The following is a 22,430-nucleotide window of genomic DNA, read 5'->3' on the forward strand; positions in this document are numbered from 1 at the left end:
TAATTGTTCTGCTTGGAAACATTTTCTATAGTCGTAATGTTGCTGGGGTTTGTTCACACACAGTTTTACTTGCTCTATCCGAGAGGATTCATCAATCTTAATCAAATATGAAGCAGTTTGTATCTTTGGCATATATGTAAACAATTTTTTCCTGTACCTACAGTTATGACAACTGTGAAGGAGTCAAAGCGTGACTACATCATAGAGATACAGGCCCCAGTAAGGAACTACATGATAAATGTAATTTTGAAGAGGTTCTGTTTCACTTTCAATAATCACCAGTTCCCAGAAAAAAAGGAGGTTCTGTCATTTTTCATCAGTTTAGCCTGGATTCCCTTCAAGTTATTACTAAAAGCAATGATCTTTCGTTTACCCTACTGCTCCAATCAAACATCATATAAATGCTGAAAGAGGGCAGCATGCATGTGTGCAGACGTGCAGGCATGTATGTCTGTCTGTCTACAAATGTGCGTACATGTGTGCGTGCATGCCTCCAAGTGATGGAACAGTGACCTAAAGTACTTTGGTTAAACAATATGCATTTTCATCAAAGAATTTGTTTTTTCTCAACTTTTTGCCTACTCACCGACATAGTATGCTGTTTCAGCCGCATTGGACCGAATGTTAGTTCACTCTCTGAGACCTGGAAAAGAAAACAAACTTGTTTGTGTGCTGATCAAAATATGAAACCCTTACCCTAATTAAGTAACTGTTTTTACACAATCTGCACATGTGCAAATTAACTTCGTAAGAATCTTTTCTAAGGAGATTCAGGATTTCCTCATACTGACACATTCAGAGTAAATCAATTAAGAATTGCAATTTTTCTTTCCAAGAGCTCTGAATTTCAGCTGCACATGAAAAAGAGACAAAAAAGACCTTTTTTCCAAGAAGGAGCATTTCAAAAAGAAAAACACTAACTGCTCCTATTCAAAACAAACATCACTTGTATAAATTTTCAGCTTGTGACTACATGCGCCATGTGAATCTATTTATATATCTATCATATGTATCTACAGATATCAGTAATAAGCAAGGCCCTTAAACATCATCATGAACTAGTTTTATCATTAACAAAACAATAAATGATACTGATTTTAAAATAACACTACACTGAAACATAGATTTACATTTAATTCATACATATAAGTGTTTGGCAAACTGAAAGACTAAACATTTCATTAAACAATCATTAATTTGATAAAATCTAACAGCAAAACACAATCTTCATTTTTGTGGTGCTGATAACCAATGCATTCTAGTCATTAAGTTCTTAAAATGATTGTTTTAGTTTGGCATGTAGATTATATATATATATTACTTCAACTTAATATGGTTTTAACCCCTTACTCTCACATCAGAACATACGTAAAAGCTGCATTCTCTTTGCTTCTCTTCAAATTCATCATGCTCCAAATCAAGCTGGCCAATCATGCAAGTGTGTCATTAAAACTCTAAAATGATTTAATGTCTTTTCATTTGCACCTGGCTAAGTGTAATCTACACTTGTACAATGGAGCATCTTCATCTGCACAAGTTTTGAAAGCTACCTAGTTTGAGAAAGCTTCATTGCTTTACCATACTACAAATCATAGAAAAAATATAATTTTTCTTCTTACTACCTTCAAAATGTTCTGAGCTGTGTATAATTGTAAATGTGCACAGATATCAGAGATTCAAAACATTCATGCAGGTAGAAAATCCACTGAGAGCCACATGTGGATAACATATATAAAGAAGACACAGGTTATGTACTGTACCTTGACAATTAGAGATGGCAGTGACCATGCATGAATGCAACAGTTGATATGTGGAAGGCTGGTGTTGGAATCAATCACTACACAATCATATCAATAGCATAGAATAATCCTTTTCATCTCACTATTATCATCAAAAATTCCTTAACATTAATCAATCTATCAAGCATGAAGGTTTTAGCTCAAATTTCTGTAAACAATTTCTCTCTAAACCCTTTCAACATGCTACACTGAATTCTTGATATGCCTATCCAATAAATTATCCAGAAAGTCTTCACCACCAAGTTCTGACAGTAATTACAGATCTTCTGATCAATAGACAAGTGTCCTTTACCCATCTTAAAGTCATTACCCAAAGGCTCCTTTATCAGTATTGACTGGGGACTTTAAAGTTTGAGAACCAAGTATAATGAAGATGCTTCTGTCAAGAAATGAACAATTTTGCATCTACCCCCCCCCTCTCCTACCTCCCACTTGCATTCTACATTTTCCCCTTTCTAAATTGTTTTTGATACAACAAAATGCAATTTTAGAAATCAAATCCCTGTATTTCTATGGCCCAGAATTAGATCATACATCAAATTTATCAACAGACATTAGTCACCACAAAATGTGCTTTGTAGTCAAATTGAACTGTATTATCATTCCTTCATTCTTAATCCACTTTACGATGTCCCCACTCCAGATTATCTGGTGTCCCATCTGAATGGTCAACACATAGAGAGCATGCAGTTACCCATAAGTAGATCAGTTTTTATCAATTTACTTGTATTCACACTTACAGGCAGGAGAAGTAAATGTAATACATGAAATTTAAAGATAGAAAAAAACATTAACTTGTATTTCAAGAACACAATCACAGATCTCTCTCTCTCTCTCTCTCTCTCTGCATAGTGTAAATGATGCCATAGGAAGAAGAGGATTAAGACTAAATATTTAAAAAAAACAAAAACAATTGATAAAATTTAGTTTGTTCGCTTAATCAAATCAGTAAAATGCAGAGGAAATTTCATCTGTATACAGTAGGTATTTATTTTGCTATTTCACTTGCTAGAGATAACCCTGTATACAGAGACTGTAGTATAGCATATCAGATTATTTTAAAGGCAACCCAATGCATTACAAATACACATATGAGCATGTGTCAAAACAATTTTAAGTACAGAGATGTCATCTCAGTATTTGAGATGATAAATCTGTCGTCAGGGGAAGATAAAACTTCATGTTATAATTCTGCACCAAACTGCTTTGAGTCAAGCAACCACTTGGCATTCCAATGGAACAAGTTCTGTGACCTATGTGCCAATATTTTGGTTGTTCTCATTTTTTTGCTTTTTGACTCTCTAAGCACTGCACAGTTTTTTAAGAAAAATCCATTTTTTTATACTCAACAAGATTTGTTAAGTCTGAAACGATTTACCATCCAGCATGGCATACTACCTGTACATTTAGTCAGACCTTTCAGCTACTTTCAAGCTGAAGAAAAATTAGACTGTTTATATACATGAAAGAAGAAAGACAAAAAGAGGACCAACCTGTTCAGCATTGCATCATTTTGACAACGAATAAAACATTTAGAAAACAAAAAACAATACCCAGTAAAACATTGCATCATTTTGATAATGAATAAAACATCCATTTCAGTTGGATTTAATATTATTGCACATTGAATTCACACATGTAATGGGCAGAAATACCTCACTGAGCATGTAAACATCTGCCACTGCATGAAGTACTTATATTAGTTAACATACCTTTGTCTAAAAGCAAGGAGGGATGGGAGATAAAATAACTAGCAAAATACAATAAAAATAATAATAATCTACTCAAAATTACCAAATAACTTACTATATGCATTTGTTTATTTTAAGTAGATACAAATGCACAAAGAGCATTGCTTGGTCAAGTTTATTTCTCAAAAATACATGTTATGATATGTGCACATCCCATGGACAGCAGTTTTTAACTAGAACCTGTAGTTCTTCACCTTGGCTTAGGAAATAAATTCAAATTTCTGTACATTATAAGACAAACATGTATGAGAACATCCCTTAGACAATTTTCATTTTTCAATTTCTCAGGTTAGCTTAGACAATCTCTCCAGCATGAACACATGAAAAAATTATATTGCCACATTTATCCTGCAGGCAACATGAAACACATGTAAAATGAAGCAGTTACTTCATATTTTTCCCTCAAGGATAACATAAAACTTTATGTATTACTATTATAACCCAGTCATGTGTGTGGTGCCGTGCCCCCATACCAGCACTGGAGATGGACCACGAGATAGTACTGATAATCATCGCTGCTTGCTCGATTCTGATCTAACAGGACTAATATCTCATAGCAGGTAGAGACAGCTCCACACATTAATCGTACCTAATGCCCCTTCTTAGTTCCAGCAGCATGCAGGGGACCCTTCGAACCTTAGCGAGATAGGCAGCTTTATCTTGGCAATTTTAATGAAAAAAATGTCATCAGAGAGATTTAATTCTATCTGGGACATTGGAGTGGGTGTGTTATCTGGTAGTTTGTGCTATGATCAAAGTATAGAGGTGCAGTGATCCACATGACAATATAGATAACTTGGTTTATTGATTTTACGGGATCAAACTAAACACCAGTGGGAAAGATGCAGAAAAAAAGGAAAGGAAATTAGGCTTAATTTTCAAGGCATGCTGTATAAATATTTAAATTATCAAAATTTGAGGATTTGTGAGAAAGTATATACTTTTGAAATTTTTTACCCATTCATGAAGATTGTTCTTTTGGAATGAAGTTTGAAAAATGCTGTTTATATTACATAATTGTTTAACTAATTCTAAGAGACAGTTAAGATGACAAAAAGTTTACCCTTCATCCTCAAAGACTCCCAATTTCACTTGATGACATGGAACTATACTGTACAATATCTTTTTATCTTTAACATCAATCATACTTCATATCAGCTAAATTATTAGTGAAATTCCCAATGCTCACCACGACATGCCTCGTTTAGAAAGATTCTAACTACGTGAACTGTACGCTTTTGTGCATTAAAAATTCATAGTGATTGCAACTTCTATTGGAAAATTGAGAGGAAGGCAATATAATCTTTCTGCTATCCTATTCACTGCTTAATATTTAAATTAGTCCTGTGCCATTTAAGTGAATTCTTCAGGTGAAAAATAATAACCTTACAGTCTGTACAAAGAGTAAAGTTTAAAGATGTATTGTGCAAGTTGTCTGGAAAAGCAGCCTTCACAGTTTGGGTCAATTTTATATTGAAACAAACTATGTCAATATAAAAATTGACACAAACTGTGCTAATTTTTATATTCTTTCATAATAAAGATGACAGTGATGGAAATGAATGAGTGACCAAAATAATCAAAGATCGTCTATTACAACTTGGACAAGTAAAACGCTTCTTTCGTCCGAGATAACAAAGTCAATTTCAATGCTGAGATTTTACAACAAGTAATGGGATTATCAAGAGATTTCACATTACGCCTGGACAGCAATCAGATCCACTGTACATCTTAGCAGTGGGGAGACTGTGTTTAGCAGCCCATGAACTGACACAATGGCCTTTGAAACACCACTGCACCTGGTATGTTATCAGTGTTATTTGTCTGTCCACTTGCCTACAATCTTAACACCGCAAGTGATCTCTACATGCAATACTGACGTCAAGCCACCAACTTCCCTGCTCATCTGATAGGCCGCACAATTAATGTCCCCTGTCTGACACAGCATTCATGGCTTTTTAATCCTCAGATTTATGGGATGCAGCAAGGAGAAGAGGGATGATGGTATACATTACAGCTTCAATATGCTACAGTGCTTTTAACTGGGCTCAAGGAAAAGATGCAGTATATTTCCACTTTAAAGGTTATACAGGAACTCTGATGCAGTTTAAGTATGCAACTTTCCCTTCATAATGCATTCAAAAACACCCAAGTTCACTCGGTTTCCTAACCTCAGGATTATCAGATTTAATAGAACAAGACAGTACTTCTGAGATGCCCTTCTCTAAGAAACGGGGCAATGTCTGCTGCTGGGAGAGAAGATTGTGCTCTATATTTTTACCACTCTCTCTCATGTAGAAAATATTCAGTTTTTCAACATGAAATTTTTGCTCAAAACTACACTACCTAGCACTGTAGACTTGCTCTTTTATCTTTAACAACAAAAATGCAGTAGATTAATATAAAAGATGTTGAATTTGGAACAAAGTCCGTACAGAACTACATGCACTCTATTTAGTTCACTTCTATCAACTGCACTAAAAAATCAGCAATAAAAAATTCCAACTGTCCTTTTTCCATTTAATTTCAGTTTGATCCCCAAAGAAACAAAACAAGCATGTGAATCTTAACACCTGCATTGCATAATCAAGGAATCTGTCTGATTATGTAATCAAGTGGAGTAGACACTTTACAACATGAGTATCTCTTTGGATAAAGAGGCTCATCAAGATACCAATGTTATCTTAGCAATAGAAGAAAAGTGTGCTAAGAACCACAGGGCACTGAAGGATGAAATGGCTGCCCTCCCATTGACGTCAGAGCCCTAGGATAGCATAACCTGTTGTGTAACAGGGTACCTGTCATGTCCCCGACTTCCCCTTGGCTCATACATCTGGAAATTCTTGACCAAGTAATGATACAGGTAGCCACTGGGTGAACTCTATCTTGAGTCTCATTTAAGTCAATTAACTCACAGTTGGTCAACATAATTATTTTTAGATTGTTTTTCCTTTGGTTATCCACTAACACACATTTCTTTCCATGATAAAACTTTTTATACTTATATATAGTAGTCTGCAACACTGTCAGCACTTGTTGTGTGATACTTGTGTGATAAAACGTAAAAAGCAACAATATCTGCTATACAGAGCAGACGTAAATGTAAAGAGCACTAATTACTTTAGTTAATTGATCCTATGACTTAATTGTCATCACTCCCCCCCCCCCCAATACTCTGTCCCTCCCTACACAATTATATCAACTGCAAATTTTCTGTGTTTAACTCCTTGATATAATTTCATCTAAATTATGAGTTTTGAAAAGGTCCATGGAGTGCCTACATTGTCAACAACTCCAAGATGCAATTCTACTAATATTTCACAAGAAGGGTCTTGCATATTTTCATAGAACTAACTGTGGCATCTTGGAATGTTGAGAAACAGTGCCCTAAATTATACCAATTAAGTCAGAAAAATCCAGGAAAAATAAATGCAGGCAACTGAGAGGGCAGCACTTAATTGGCATATAGTCCAGGGTCTCAGTATGCACTCCCAGTTAGGACTCCAAAGGTTAGACCGCCTGCCCCTTTAATAATTCAATTAGCCAGGCAGAATAAGGTGGCCAATTAGCAGGCCAATTTAAAGCCCATAGAGCACAGTGGGCTACCTCTTGGAGAGTTAACCCTTGAGGCCCTTCAGTGCAACAAGGCCCTCTAGGATTAAAACTTAATTAACTTAATCACACTGAGTTGTCTTGTTTCAAAAGCTGGTGCAATACATTTGCAAGTGTACTACCTCCACTGTCCTGTAAATTGGATAGATGAGAACGGTATACAGAAGTTTATAATAGAAACTGTCTGTTATATGGGATAGATATTTTTTTCACTTATATATAGAAGAGCTTACTCCCCCAATACCAGTACAATGACATTGGGTCAACAAGTGGAATTGCCTGTTTTACGGCATTTCCTATGGCCCAGTGTGACCATTAAAAACTGCCCAAATTCCCCATTTTGCCATTTTGTCTTTTATGTGTGCTACTCAAATATACATATTACATGGTTGTGTATGTTCCCAGCCACAATGAAAGCTGCTAATGCTCCCAGTGTCCATAAATGATATGGTTGCTATAATAAAGCAAGCTCTATTTATGAGACACTGCTTCAGACAAGTTTGTGTGGAAGCAACAAAAATGCCTTATTCCCATAGCACCATCAAACTTTATCTAAGTTATTTAATAAAATCTCTGGCCATTTGACTAGGAGTGATAGGGCATGGCTTAGGGTGAGCACCTGCTTTAACCAGGGCTCCAGTATTGATGAATGCAATCAGATGGAATTTATAGGCTCTGATAGAATACATTAATTCTAATTAGTGGAATTTCTGTTGCAAAACATCTGTCGTATATGGTTGTTATAGCACTGTAGGAATGGCGTTGTGATGATATTTTGCAATAACCATTGCACAATATATGAAACACAATTTAAGCAAGGTCTTGGCATTTTCGTACTTCGGTAAATAACTGACAAATAAGAAAGTTTAAATGCAGAGTTTAATTTATCATTTTTGCTAGGTATTTTCATATCTTTAACTAAAAAAATTAAATCAGTACTACTTAATGTTAGTTAATGTAAATAAAATCTCCTCTCCGTATTTGATACTTACAAGAAGACATATCAAAATAACACTTTCATCAAAAAAGGTGCTATGACAATAATTTTCAGCTTGCATGCTCTTTCTCCACATTAACTTTATGATTAAAACACAAAAATTAAAGAACACAGTTAACTAATGCTCATTCAATACAAAAACTAAATACCTCCTTTTGAACGTAGTCCATTTATCTTCATAGATTAACATTAATGTCCTTTTTAATTAGAATTTTCATCATGTTATATTACCTACCCTACACTTTCATTTTTCCCTCCTTTTAATCCCTTGTTACCTTTTTAATTGTGTAACTGCACAAGGCAAATCAAACTTGTCAGTCTGCAAAAATGACCACCACAAAGCTACTTAGTTCCAATAAATCAATACCTGGATCCAACATGAAAACATGTTCAGAAGGCATATTTAAAAGGAAAGAAACTCGTCAGAAGACCTGAACATGTCTTAATTTTGGACACAAACCTTAAAACATTAAACAATAAACATCAAAACCACAAGCACACATATTACAGTACAAAAGTCCCTAGAATATCACACATTCAACTTAATGAGAAAACTGCTGAGCAATGTTATCCATTTTCCCCACCATCGCGCAAGTATGATTTAAAAACAGTAAATGAGATCCACTTCTTTCCAGAACACTGGCAATGCTTACTACTAAGCCACTTTTCCACACCATAATTATATACACATAGTGGCTGTTCACATTTGCATATGATTTTTTCTTTTCCCTCTAATTACTTATTGCAAAGGCTCATATGAATAATATGAAGTATTACACCTCAGTAGTGAGAAGAAAAGTGGTAATTACAGCAGCAATATAAGCCACATCTCAAAGGTATTAATTATATCCTCACCTCATATTATTGTGAGAGCACACTGACAAGCCATATTTTTCTTAGCAGCTGTCAGAGAATATATTTTTCATAAAACCTTGTTTATTTCTTTCTTTTCACTTTATCTTTATACCCATTTTTAAAAAGGAATAACACAATTTTCAATTAAAGAAAATATCAAATGGTCCCCTACACATTCCAGTATTGGTTGTGACTAGATCTCCATAAAATCAGAAGCGCTGAATCAAGACATACCAATCAATGGACTAGTGATGGTCCGTTGCTGCCATTCTGGTGAAAACATTTGCCTGGTTTGTCTCATTAATCATATGCCTCCTTAGTTAGCTTGCATCAGGGGGCCCCCTGATAAAGAATCGATGGATATAAACCTTCCATCGAAGCAATCAACTTCTCATCAACTTTAAGGATTGCTAATTTAGTTGCTTTTACAAAATCAGCAATTGTAATTGAACCACTAAAACTTTACTAGCATGCTGCTGGTGCCTCTACTAAATAGAAAATAATGGAAGTACATACGCCTATGAAGCAATCCATCAATACTATGATCAGTGTTGGGGAAGCAGTCTGAAGACAATATTCATGTGTACAAGGACAATTTTCTTCTTTGATTAAAGATCTCATCACTAGTACTTTACGCACATCTCTCATTAATAAAACAACACATTGTAGTGAAAAACTTTAAAAAAAAACAAAATAATACCAGCAATTATGAAAACATATTATACTTTGCCTAATATTAACATGAAAAGACCTATGGTACAAATAAAATCTGTTGGGCTAAAGGAGCATTGTAGCCCTTTGTGTTTTAGCATTACCTCTATGTAACTTCCTGCTACAATGCACTCTACTGCTTGTGGTGCTGTGAAGTGCTTGTGCAAGAGCTTAGGACAGAAAACAGGCATTATATTCTCTACATCATCACCTGTCAACCCACTTGTAATACAGGTTGCCTACTAAGTGTTACTTAAGAGAATCTATCCTTACACATTTGCATCTATATACAATACTTAAAGGGATAGTTTTTGCAGTTTTCTTGTACTAAATCATCCTATTCACCATTCAATTAGGCTAAAGTAATGTCTCAAATGCTTATTCGATGCCTTTTAGTGATGGATTAATGCCTTTTCCAAATATTGCATCTTTACTCTGTATGAAAACATTCTCAATAATCTTCGGCCCACTTTAAAATATGATCTGAAAAAACATATCACATATTGTATCAAATCTAAGTGGACAAATTCAAAGTTCTATAAAACTGATGAAACTGCCTGGAAAAGCATTTTCTTTTTGTCTCAACTTCTAGAACTACCCCTTTAAACTGTACACTACAATAACTGCTGACATCTTAACTCTATCAAAATAAATAACTAAAATTGTCATAGTACCTACAAGTACTTCACATCCCTGATGAAATCATGACTACCAGCATGTTTCAATCAGATCTACTCTCTATAACTTAAACATGGTGTAAACGTTACAGATCCTATGTAGGACAATTTTTCCAGTTCATGAAAAAATTCAGGATATTTTTTGTAGTGAGTACTTTGTAGCAGATGTGGTTATAACACAAAAATCTCCAAAACTTCATTTATTTCAATTTTAAAATTTCCAGATTTTTTAACTTTATGTTACTTACAACCAGATACCTTCAACATGCAACTTTAAACCCTTATCAATGCAAGATATAGTTTTGCAAAATATGAAAATCGTTTTAAAGAATTAGTAAAAATTATAATCAATATAGTTGGTTAGTTTAAAAGCCATTTCTATTGGTACTCTCTGAAATGATTTCACCAATTACTGTTTACGATTTACTTTGATTAAGCTGTAAAAATATTTTCATATGGCTATTATACTGAAATTGAACATCAATAGCAGCCTACAATATGTTTTAATTTTAATATTCTATATGCAATCAGATATTTATTTAATTAAATTGTCATGTTAGACGATAAAGCACCGTCTAACACTCTGGCAGCGTGACTTGATTATATTGATGCACTACTCCTTTCTGAAGATGAATTGCAAAAATTTGGTACATACAAATAACAATGCTGTCCACACACACATGCGGGCTACCACATGAATACACAGGTAGTAAGAATGAAAAGTTATATCATGCCCAGTCTAGAGTCATACCATCAGAGGTGCAAGCAGCTATCAAACCTATGGTGAAGGAGATAAAAAGAATAAAGAATAATAAAAAAAAAAGCATAATGATCTTGAATCAATAACCTATACATAATTCACTCAGTTACACAAGGGATACATATATGCACGTGCTTGTTAGCAGGCAAAGTTGTTGGATTAAATAATACATTCTATTCCAATGGCAAGTTAGAAGTACACATTGCAAGATTATACCCTCCCCCCCCCCCCTGCTTGAAACATGAAATTACATTCACATGCACAGTTTTTCTCAAAATCAATTTGTGCTGCTAAGTTCCAGCAGCCATGACAAATATGACAGCTTTGGTGGAATGTCCGTTTCTTTTGAAAATGATGAATTGATTTCCTAAAAGTCTTTTATAACACTGTTATTATTTCTTGGAGATGTCAGTCATATATAATGAAATGGCTCTTACTCACAGAGCATCTACAAATTCAGTCACAGCCTTAAGCTCGATCAAAATAAAGGTGGTACATTGGGAAGAGTAAGGGTATATAAAATGACAGAAAATTGTGGACATGTGACTTTGGCAATATAGCCCTGACCTAACTAAAGACAGTCTACCCAAATAAAAACAGCATATCATTCACAGCCAACCACAAATGCCAATGGTTACACAAACACTCTTCGCATGCATCTTCTGTGGTTTTTCTGCATAACAGTCACTATTTACCAACTAAATCAAAATTTTCCAAATTCTGCCAGCAAATCTCTTGCTAAATATAATATTGAATACTTCATTAATAACATACATAATGTAAATTTTGGTTAATTTTTTTTTGTTACATTCCTATATAAAATAACAACAACAAATGTTCCAGGGCTATTGCATTATCTTCATGCCCAGCATATCCTCTCTATTCCAGTTTTCCTCCTCTTCTCTAGAGACTTCAAATTTTTAAAGATATGGATATATCAGAATATGGATATCATATTTACCAAATACAAATACTTGAGGATGCTAGTCCATGCTGGATATACAACCAATTAGCCACTCTGCTTCACTGTGTTACATAATCATTAATGTAATCTATGCTCTAATAATGTGACCTATGCTCCTGGGCCTTATAAAAGGGTTATTCAACCTTTGGTAATGAATACAAAAGCATGCTTAGGGCTAAGGTTTTGATCTCCCAATAGGGAGGCTAAAGGCTTCTGCTGCCTTTTTATTTGAAAAGTATTGACCAAGACTGTACTTAGGCAAAGAAAGAAACACCTGCAGGGCTTGCCTTATGTAGAATTCATACATTTTTACTTGGAGAATTCATGCAATTTGCATCCAATTTTGGTAGTAAAAGAACAATTTGTTTTTTTCTCATGTGATGCCTGTAAATATGAACAAGGTTCCGTAAGTCCTTAGTAAAATATTTTGTAAAATAAGTGTTTAAACCGATACTATAAATCAATGAATACATGATAATTAAGAAGATTGCAAACTTCTCCTGAATAAAAATGTCAACAGCCAAGAAACAAATAGTCGGGATGATAGGGAAGTAGACACAATCACAAAGTACTTTCACCTTTAAAAACTGCACACTTTCTCCATTACCAGAAGACAAATATGCCAAATTAAAAAAGAGTTCCCTTTTATCATAATTGAATGGCACTGCTCCTACTCAATTTTTTTTTTCTTTTGGAAAAACCTTTAATGACACCTACAATGATTACGCACTTTTACCCCAGAGAACAGCATACAAATTAGTCTGATGCTGTATTCAGTGACATACATGTACTTTTGCATACATTGTTTCACAGAGATCCTTCCTATCTATATTAAGATAAAACCATAGTTCACAACAATTATATTAAACCTGCAAAGGAAACAAAAAATGTTTGATGTATATATTTTTTGCGGATGTTGTTCCACTGAGGGTTCATTTCTATACGTACATTAGATTATATGGTAGTCCAAAACAATTACATCAAAGCTTATAATACATCAAAGCTGTAAACTATACCAGTAAGTTGACCAAATACATTTCCATTCATGCACTAACCAACTAGATACTGTCAAACAAATGAGAAGTCCTGTGATCGCAAAACCAATCTTCTAAAAACACCTTTATGCTGTGGCTGTGGCTCCAGCAAGCTTCACCACAAGCTAAATAATATTTACCTTGGTTATCACTTCCCTCTCAAAACAACACAACGGACTATCAAAGTGTCAAGATGTGTGATTAGGATATGAAAAACCAAAATGTCATGGAGGCCATGCAATATAACCTACGACACAGAGAATATCTACATTACAATATTTAAACCACTTCTGAATCACTAATAACGATGTAAGCTGTGATTTCATTCACAATTCCAATCATTCACAATTCTGACAATGTGATGGCTGCACAGCAAGGCTTTTCAGTTATTAGTACCAGGGATCCCCTTACAAAGCCTGATTGCTTGCAGCATTCAGATTAGTAAAACTGTGATCCAAGTGTTATCATGTGAAGGCAAGCTTTCAATGAGAGGGCAGTGAACTGTTAAGCCACAACGCATCATGGTTTTGAGGGTGACCCCTTGGTGAACATGCTGCATTACTGACAACTGAAGAGAAAATTATAATGTTTTACACTCATAAATCATAGTTATACAGCCACAAAGAGTGGTATTAAGCAAAACACTTTAACCTGCAAACATTTATAATATCCATAAAATTAAAATTTTCTCCTATGACAGCAAACTTGGCAAGTGACGTACGTTTGAAATCACAAGACCCTTGTCTTTACAGAAAATACTTCAATCTTCCTCACTTTGAATTGTGTAGGCAGATCTTTTGATGTAAATGTAGTTTTTTGAATAGGCTTCAATGAAAAACCTTCAAAGTGAAGGTATCACAGAAAAATCCCATTCGTTTCTTTCCTCAAGCTACGATTAAGAATTACCCAAGCCATCGAAGCTATAAAACGGGCTAAGCCAGGCATTTTTACACAGACATTCATTTCCATGCAATCAGAAAAATGAACTGAACATCTCCCTAAAGGTCTCTCCTAAAAATTTATGTCTGGTACACAAGGTTGCGGCACAGCTGGCTTCATCGTCTTCAAATCTGAAAGTGCTTTGTCAAGTTGCACCATCTTGGAAATGAAGGATATCATTTTACTTATAATGAAGATCTACTCATAGCCTTGGCTAAGAGGTTTCTGTTACACCTCCATATCAAGTGAATTTTGGAAGGGCTTTGTATAGATTTGACATGTAACAGTCATTATTAGAATTAAAACAAAAAGAAGGATATTTTGCTAACAAAGCAAAGTCCTGTTTCATAAGAGCATCTTTTCCAGAAAACAGGTAAATGCACTAAACTAATATAAAATATAAATATACAAAAAAATGTACTGAGTAATTATCAAATTGAATAAGGACAGCCTGTACAACCTGCAAAGGTTACATTTCACTCGTGTTGAAGTTTGCTGCAAAAGGTTTTCAAAACAGTTAATTCAATAGTTCATTTTGATCATGTAAATTTAGAGGAAAAACATTCGGATTACACTAATTTTCCATTTAACTGACTATCCACATACTGATACATTTCTGCAGAATAATTCCTTAATAATATATATGTTTACTTTTCCTTCTTTTTCAAGTGAAAAATAACTTTGTCATAATTTGTTTACTTCTGTACATACATAATCTAAGTTTATGATCAAAGATTTAAAATGGGCAATGAACATGGTCCAATCCATCTGTCTTCTCTTATGTTCAGAAACTGGAAACAAAATCCTTAGTACTTCCCATGAGCATAATATCACCTTTTTTTATTTGCCAGGCTTTGACGTCAGCACCATAGTATCATATGAATGGCAGTATAAAGCCTTCCATTACTACACACTTGCCCTCTATTCAGCTGGCTGGATGTATGTTTATGCCCTTTTTTTCTTACAGGAAAGTGCATTGTGTTGATCACACACTTCCGTCTAAGGGAGCATTTTCTCCTCTTGTAGCCTCTATTCCTAACAGAATGGACACAAAACCCCTTGGTATGATCACAATAACTGATAACAATTTCTTCGGACCCCTAGCAGTACAGCGACCAAAGGCACTATGCAAAATGCACAGATATTTTCTTTGTTGTCTGTTGTTCTTTCTCCCCTACTGTGAAATAAATAAATTAAAAAACAGAATGAACTACAATGAACTTAAATTCACTCTAAGCCTTCCAACCTGATCAAAACTATACAATTTGCAGGGGCGGATCCAGAGATATTTTCTGACAGTCTTCCAAATTATCTTTGTTGATCCATCCTCCATTTCTGACCGTCTTCCGACAGAAAAAATAAGATACCTGTTAATGTAAACTTGAAAATCTGACCGTCTTCCGGAAGACCCAGAAGACGGCCTCAATCCGCCCCTGATTTGTATTGAACTTTATCCTATGAAATACTTTCCTTGTAATCCTTCCCAAAAAGTGACAGACTGTAAATCTAATGTTAAAGAGATGTTCATCTTTGTTGAACATGCACTGATGGAAATATGATTACTATTATTTGGACATGACTATTTCATGTTTTTTCACCAACGGCCCACAGCTTACTATTACTCAAATGGCATTTCCTGCAACAACCCTTCATTACTTTGATTTTTATCAACGGTGACTTTATAACAACAAAAACACCACAATAAGCATAATGATAGCATGTTTGATTAATTTTGATTAAACTGTATGCAGTGGAGAACAGAACTAATGGCCCATACACTGTTTATCTTTCCTGACTAATGACCCTTGTCTAAAATCCCTCCAAGGACACCTTTCTCAAAGATCAATAACAGCAATGCATCATATCAAATGACCAGACAACAATATCAGAGGAGCCTAAATCCCAAATCGGCCAGTGCTACATCATCAAAGTTTTCTTTTGCTTTTCATTATTATGAGAACTTTTAAGAAACAAAATCTTGTAACACTTCAAATAATATACTATCAATTTAACAAATTTGACAAAAGGAGTGAGTTACTGATTTTATGTAATCTACCTAACAACATATTATTTCATTTGTCCAAGAAGTAGATTAATACTTCTATGATCGGCCTAACAGTGAACTCTGCTCACTTCTGCCCGCTTTCCACAGGTCAACCTCGGAGGGAAAACATTGATTTAGCCTCAGTTTGCCCTTTTGCAACACAATATTTGTCTACTTCAAGTCCAAATCAGGCAGAAAAGTTGAGCAAAATAAGTAAGAAACTTAACCCAACTTCAAGGCACTTGGCAGCCTAACCTTATAGTAAGCCATGAATTCAGCTGTCCACACCAGGCAAAAAAAATCAATCAATGGAAACTAATAAAAAAAATCAATCAATGGAAACTAATCAATCAATTTATCTTTTAGCTAAAATGCCTTTTTATGAAAATCATGACCAATGACCCAAAAAAACTTTCAGATGCATGACTAGAAGCAGTTTAAGATATTACATCATAGAGAAGTATTCAATATACATGTAACGAGAAAATCAGCATGCAATGCATTGTGCCACTTCAATCTACGTTTCTCTTTGCTCTTCAATTATCACCTAGATGAAAAGATATGGTATCAAAACAAGTCCCCCTGTTATCACATCACATCATTGCCATATCCAGATGTAGGGGAATGTGTCCATAAAATACATGCTCCTTCTCTGGAGGGATGTGAGTATCTATATGAATGTCCTACTTATGTGAGGCAACAACATTCTAAGGAGAGAGATCACATATAAGCAACATCAAATGAACAGAAGTTTTCATGTGCACAGCGTGGCTCCTGAACATAAAGTGACACTAATGCCCCCCCCCCCCTTCCTAATACGTCTGGAATGCATTATCTTTTTTAATTTAAAAGATCTCCAAAAGATGTCTATAGGAGGCCCATTAAGGAGAATAACACTTACTGCTCGGTACTCTTGTACTTGCTTCTTCTGTGGCAAACAGAAACAAGACATTCTAATCCCAGTGTGGGTATGCTGGCACTGTCATCTTCAGTTTTTGTGATGTCCTTACTGGTCAAGTGGTCTTGGCCATCAACTCAGTGTCCATCTACATCTATACACAGACTGGTTGTCAGTTTAGTAATTTGACATACAGTGAACGCAACTGGACACTTAATATTGCATGCCCCAGGGATTCCTAGGACTTGGGTACAGTACTTAAAGATTGCAAGTTAACTCAGCGCTGTTCTGGTGTTATTTTCACAGTCGCAGTACACTAGCTCAACTTCCTCCAAGCAGCTGGGAATAATCTCTATGGCAAGCCTATGCTCAGCAGTGTGCCTTCCTCCGCCAGCAAATGAAATGTTGCTTCAACTCAAAGTTAACGTCAAGTGACCTTCACCCCTGTTGACACCATATAATCATATGTTAATAGTCCTCACTCAGCGAGGTGACTGGCCAAGCCATGTGATTGCAGCAGCTGATACACTGACTGAGCAGCAGCTTGCAAGGGAAAGACTGCTTGGTATCTACACGTTATCTATTTACAGTTTACCTGTGCAATTGCCAGTAGCTAAGCAAACCTCAGTGGATCTATCAAGGTGAAAGTCTTAATACAGCCCAAACCATTTAATGAATCAAATCAATTCTGTAATGAACAACAGGCAGATTTAATCCTTATATGTAAGGGTTTTGTGTCCCTGGCAAGCCAAAGCTGCAGTTAAGCAAACTAATGCTCCCAATCAGTTCTACTTGCTGTTCATATTGACTGAAGGGCGCAGGTCTATTCAGAGGTTTGTTTAAGCGTTGCTGCAAGCCTACGTCAATCCATTGGGTCAATCAATCTCCGACGTCATAGGTTTCTGCCTGCCAGGTGCTAGCTATTTTATCTAACAGGCCACAATAATTGATTAAGTTGTAGTTAAAGGAACATGGGATTTAGTCTCCTGCCCAAGAGAAGGGCATCAGTGTTTTCTACCAGTATATATTAACTTCCCTGCTGCAGAAGATTAAGTACAACCTTACTGTGGAAATAAAGATTGTAAACAACCAATCCTGTAACGAAAATGCATGCACATGTCTGCAATTTATACTGAGCTGCATTCTTTGCTTTCTTATAATGTGCTGCTAATACACAAAAAAGTGAAAAAAGAGAAGAGGAAAAAAATTTCAAATTTGGACTTGTTTTCATTGTGCACCTTATATCTTCTTTCCAATACAATCTTCGGTAATAAATTCTTCGAATATTTTTTCCCTAAATAACAGTGTACTTTGCACCCAAACTCATCCTTTATAATACTTAAGTCATTCCTCTCATCCATTTGTCATTGTAAAGAACTGTTTTGTGAACTCATTTTATAATAATAGAAATAACACAGTGGAAGTCTGCAGTGTATTTCTTTCATTTCCCCTTTTTTTCTTTTCTCCTGAACCAGCATTATCCCATCATTCAGTATCTCAAACGATCGCGTCAACTGGGAATCCAAGTAACAACATGGCCATCAGCGTGAGCCTCTGAGAAGGCATCAATTTTCTTAACGTCAGGATTACATGACCTAATCTATTAATTCTTTTGCCACAGCAACATCTTCAATGCAATCATCCAAAACAGTGGCAGGTTGCTTTATGAGTAAAATGATTTCAATGCATGCTCAATGAACAAAATGCCTCAGGTTATTTTCCTTTTTTTAAACTTTACTAAAAAAAGATATCATTCTCTGTTTAAACCCTAGGTTACTGTATATTACATACCAACATAAGGACTAATATATATATATCACCTAAATTAGTAATCTACTCCACCATTTTATGCAGTCATATGCATGGTACTCTTAATTTCTACACTATTACAGAGACTTATTTCTACTGAATATTTCCCGATAACTTCTCACATCTAAATCCTTAAGTTGCTCATCAAATTCTCCACCACATAGCCTGTGTTGACAGCTATACAGATTAACCACATTTTACCTTGAAAAACATCCAAATTCAATTATTTCTGCTGCTACACCAAGGCCATATTTTCACCAAAGAATCCTTTCAAAGCCGTGGAATATACATGTACCATGTTGATCACAAACAGTTTATGTACTTTATCAATACATGTACAAGTATTATTGTGGGTGTACATGTACAACTGTACACAGAGACTTAATTAGTCGGCTGACTTAGTCTATAGCCAACATATAAAATGGAAAGTTCTTTTTACATAAATAATATGAGATCAAATGTGGTGCATAAGCTTTTAAAACAATGTAAAACATGTTGACACTTCTTCTGCCCCATTGCATTTTAAATTCTAATTCTATTATACAGCTCCTTCTGTAACCTCAAAAAGAAGTTACCTTTGAAGCTCTGGGTAATGAAAATAAATCTGTTTGCTGAGTCACGTTACAAAGCGCTATGAATTCTAACAATAACACTTGGGTTAAAATGTTGATTTTGATTTTGCATGACTGCCATAGCTGAAACTATACAGGCAAGTCATAAGTAATTCAACAAAATAATTTCTGAAGGTCACTTGGTGTACTAGTACTGACATGTGAATGTTACATAAAATTTTCCTAACATAAGGCGTAACCTGTAATATTCATGGAAATCATATGAAGCATACCTGCCTACTTTTGTATCTTTTCTATTCTTTTCCACAGTGATAGATGGCTGCAGTATATCATGTAAAATTAATATTGCATCTGGACAGGTCTTATATCGAATTATGTCATCAATTATGACATGGCACAAACTCATCAAATACTCGTTTTCTCTTAATTTTGTCTACTCTAATACATCAAACAGCAAAAAGCTTTAACCTGATTTCACTGTAATGAACTAAACAGTAAATCACAGAGAAACAAATTAACTGAATATCTGCCATATGTAACTTTGTCCTATTCTCAATGGTCAATTTTTCAATGTAAATAGTGCCTAAATGTGAATACAATGTCAGCATCAGAGTGGGAAGATAAACTCAGAAATATATATTTAAATAAGGGCTTTTCCCAGGATTGAGGGTTCAGGCTGTCCAAAATTACCATCTGTAACTTCCTACAAAATTTCTGGGGGGGGGGGGGAGATATATAAAAAATAAATTTCAATGTGGGGGTGGGGGATTAAAAAAAAAAGGAAACAATCTCCCACTAATGAAGTCCCATGAATGAATATGAAAATTGCCTTCTCATCTCGCTTGGATTATGAATGATCTCTGGCTGAGATATGAAAATTGCAATATCGTCTCACTCAGAGCGGTAACGATCTCCTGCTGATGATCTTCTGTGAGAGAAGCCCCTTGAACTAATATGAAAAATTGCCTTCTTCCATAAAAAATAAATTTCAAAGGAGAGGGGGGGGGGGTACAAAATAACATGTAACAATATCCTGCCCACGATTTTCCGAAGACGAAGTCCCTTGAACAAATATGAAAATTGCCTTCCTGTCTATCAGTGCTGCAGGCTGCTGTACATATACAGATCTGGAAGTTGTCCGCATTTATAATTTGGTGGTAAGATTGCTTAGACTTTGTTTTATACACTTGTTTTGTACCGAATGTAGGTCACTCTTGTCATTGCTGCATTCGGCATGCATTATGTTTTTTAAAGTTAATTAGAACATTTTACTGTATCTTATAAGCTTTAGCATGCATCATACAAGCTTGGTACATCACATTACTCTGTGAGTATTTCGTAGGACTCTGTGGACCTCCTGATATGCTAAGCGGTCATTTTTCACAAACTCTGTAGGGCATCCAGCCATCTTTTAAAATAAAGGCCATCCGGTGATGCCTGCGGCTGTCCAAATGACGACTGGATGGTTCACTGGGAAAACCCTTGATTTAAATTTTAAAAAAGTGTTTTTTTTACTCTTTGGCTACCCTACACACACTGGACAATAGAAGTGTCACCCCTACTGATCCAATACTTTGGGGGAGATAAATGACTGTGGAATGATATGCTCCTGGTATCATTTTATTAACATCAAATTTCACAAAAGAAACGGTTCTGACTGAACAATTCAACTGTATTGATATTCTGACATTGCTTATATTCCGCCTCTTCAGGTTAAGAACTTTAATTACTCTGATTCAGGGGGTGACACTTCTATTGTCCAGTGTGTGTACTTGAAAATTCATCATATTTATGTGTTCTTGTAAATTTTAGTTATTTATCATGTTCACAAAACTAAGATACAGTTTTAAGAAATAAATAACCATTTTAAAAATGACTTACCATGCAATGTTTAAAACTTATTAACTTCATTTGTTATAAAAAAATTGAAAATTCGGGTATTGTATGCCAATGATGCCCTCTTTGCAATTAAAGATCATTTTTCAAATAGACATAGCTCCTGTGTTGAGCAAATACACAGATTCGTAAATACTCAGTAAGTTTTATATTAACATGTGGCATTATCCTATTAGCTGTCATTGATAAAAATACATCTAAACCACATATGATGTGCGTAGGAATAGATACCTTCAAAAACATAAACACATTAAGTATGTACATTAAACCAATCTCAGTTCTAATAAAAAGGTTACTATCCTCATATACTGAATATGGTACTAGGACTCACAAATTTTCATATCCTAATACAGATTTATCAAATCAAGTAGCTTGCAATATGGTGCTTTATGATATGAACTAAGCTCATCTTTCAGAACCTTAGAATCATCTTTTTTCATGCATAGCTAGTGAAACATTTCATTGGGGAAATTAATCAATTGATGTTGTGAGTAACCAGCACTCTAAAAGTAGAGTAGAGTGCAGCAGGGATTATAACAACCAATCGTGATCTTGTACATGGATCCTATCACTGATATTGATCAACATAAATCTGATCTACCTGTTTACATTCCCTTAACTATTCAGAACACTGTACGGACTAATAGTGATGCTACCATTAAAAGATAATGGGATAGTACCTTGTATGAAACTCTTCCATAAGAAGCTGCCTTCTATTAAGTGAGTATGGTGATTCTTGAAAGTAATGATATCAAATGATAGAAAGCAAGATCTGAAGAGATGATGATATTTGAAGTTAAGTATGAAAAATGATTTTTCTGATATGTGTATAATAAGAAATGGGATTAAGATTTATATGTATTCTTTCTCTATAGGATTTGAATAGTTTTCATTGACTAGTCTACTGCATTTTCCTGTGCTGCAGTACATGTAGTCATACATTGTGTTAGCTGTTATCACACAATCAGTGAAAGCACATTCCTAAGCAATGGTCACATCAATCACATATAGCAGGTCCCAAGGTAATTTAGGCATGAGATTTTTGTCATTAACTATGGGCTCATTCCCATAGACAACATCAATCTATTAAGATTGATCCAGCTCTGCATGGA

At 35.0% G+C, this 22,430-nt stretch overlaps 1 protein-coding gene across 8 annotated transcripts in view; it reads right to left on the reverse strand.

The window, feature by feature from the left end:
- The window catches only part of LOC106163080 (high affinity cAMP-specific and IBMX-insensitive 3',5'-cyclic phosphodiesterase 8B), a 71,327-nt gene that overhangs the window by 33,375 nt on the left and 15,522 nt on the right, over window positions 1–22,430 (reverse strand). For 3 of the 8 annotated variants that reach the window (XM_013540553.3, XM_013540551.2, XM_013540552.3), the window contains exon 3: window positions 587–643. In XM_013540553.3, coding sequence (XP_013396007.1) covers window positions 587–643 — 57 coding nt within the window. The other 5 variants (XM_013540555.2, XM_013540554.3, XM_087007164.1 and 2 more) reach the window with 5 other exon arrangements.

Source organism: Lingula anatina, chromosome 1, assembly GCF_051362555.1.
Source record: "Lingula anatina isolate TDL-2025a chromosome 1, LinAna3.0, whole genome shotgun sequence".
Taxonomy (NCBI): domain Eukaryota; kingdom Metazoa; phylum Brachiopoda; class Lingulata; order Lingulida; family Lingulidae; genus Lingula; species Lingula anatina.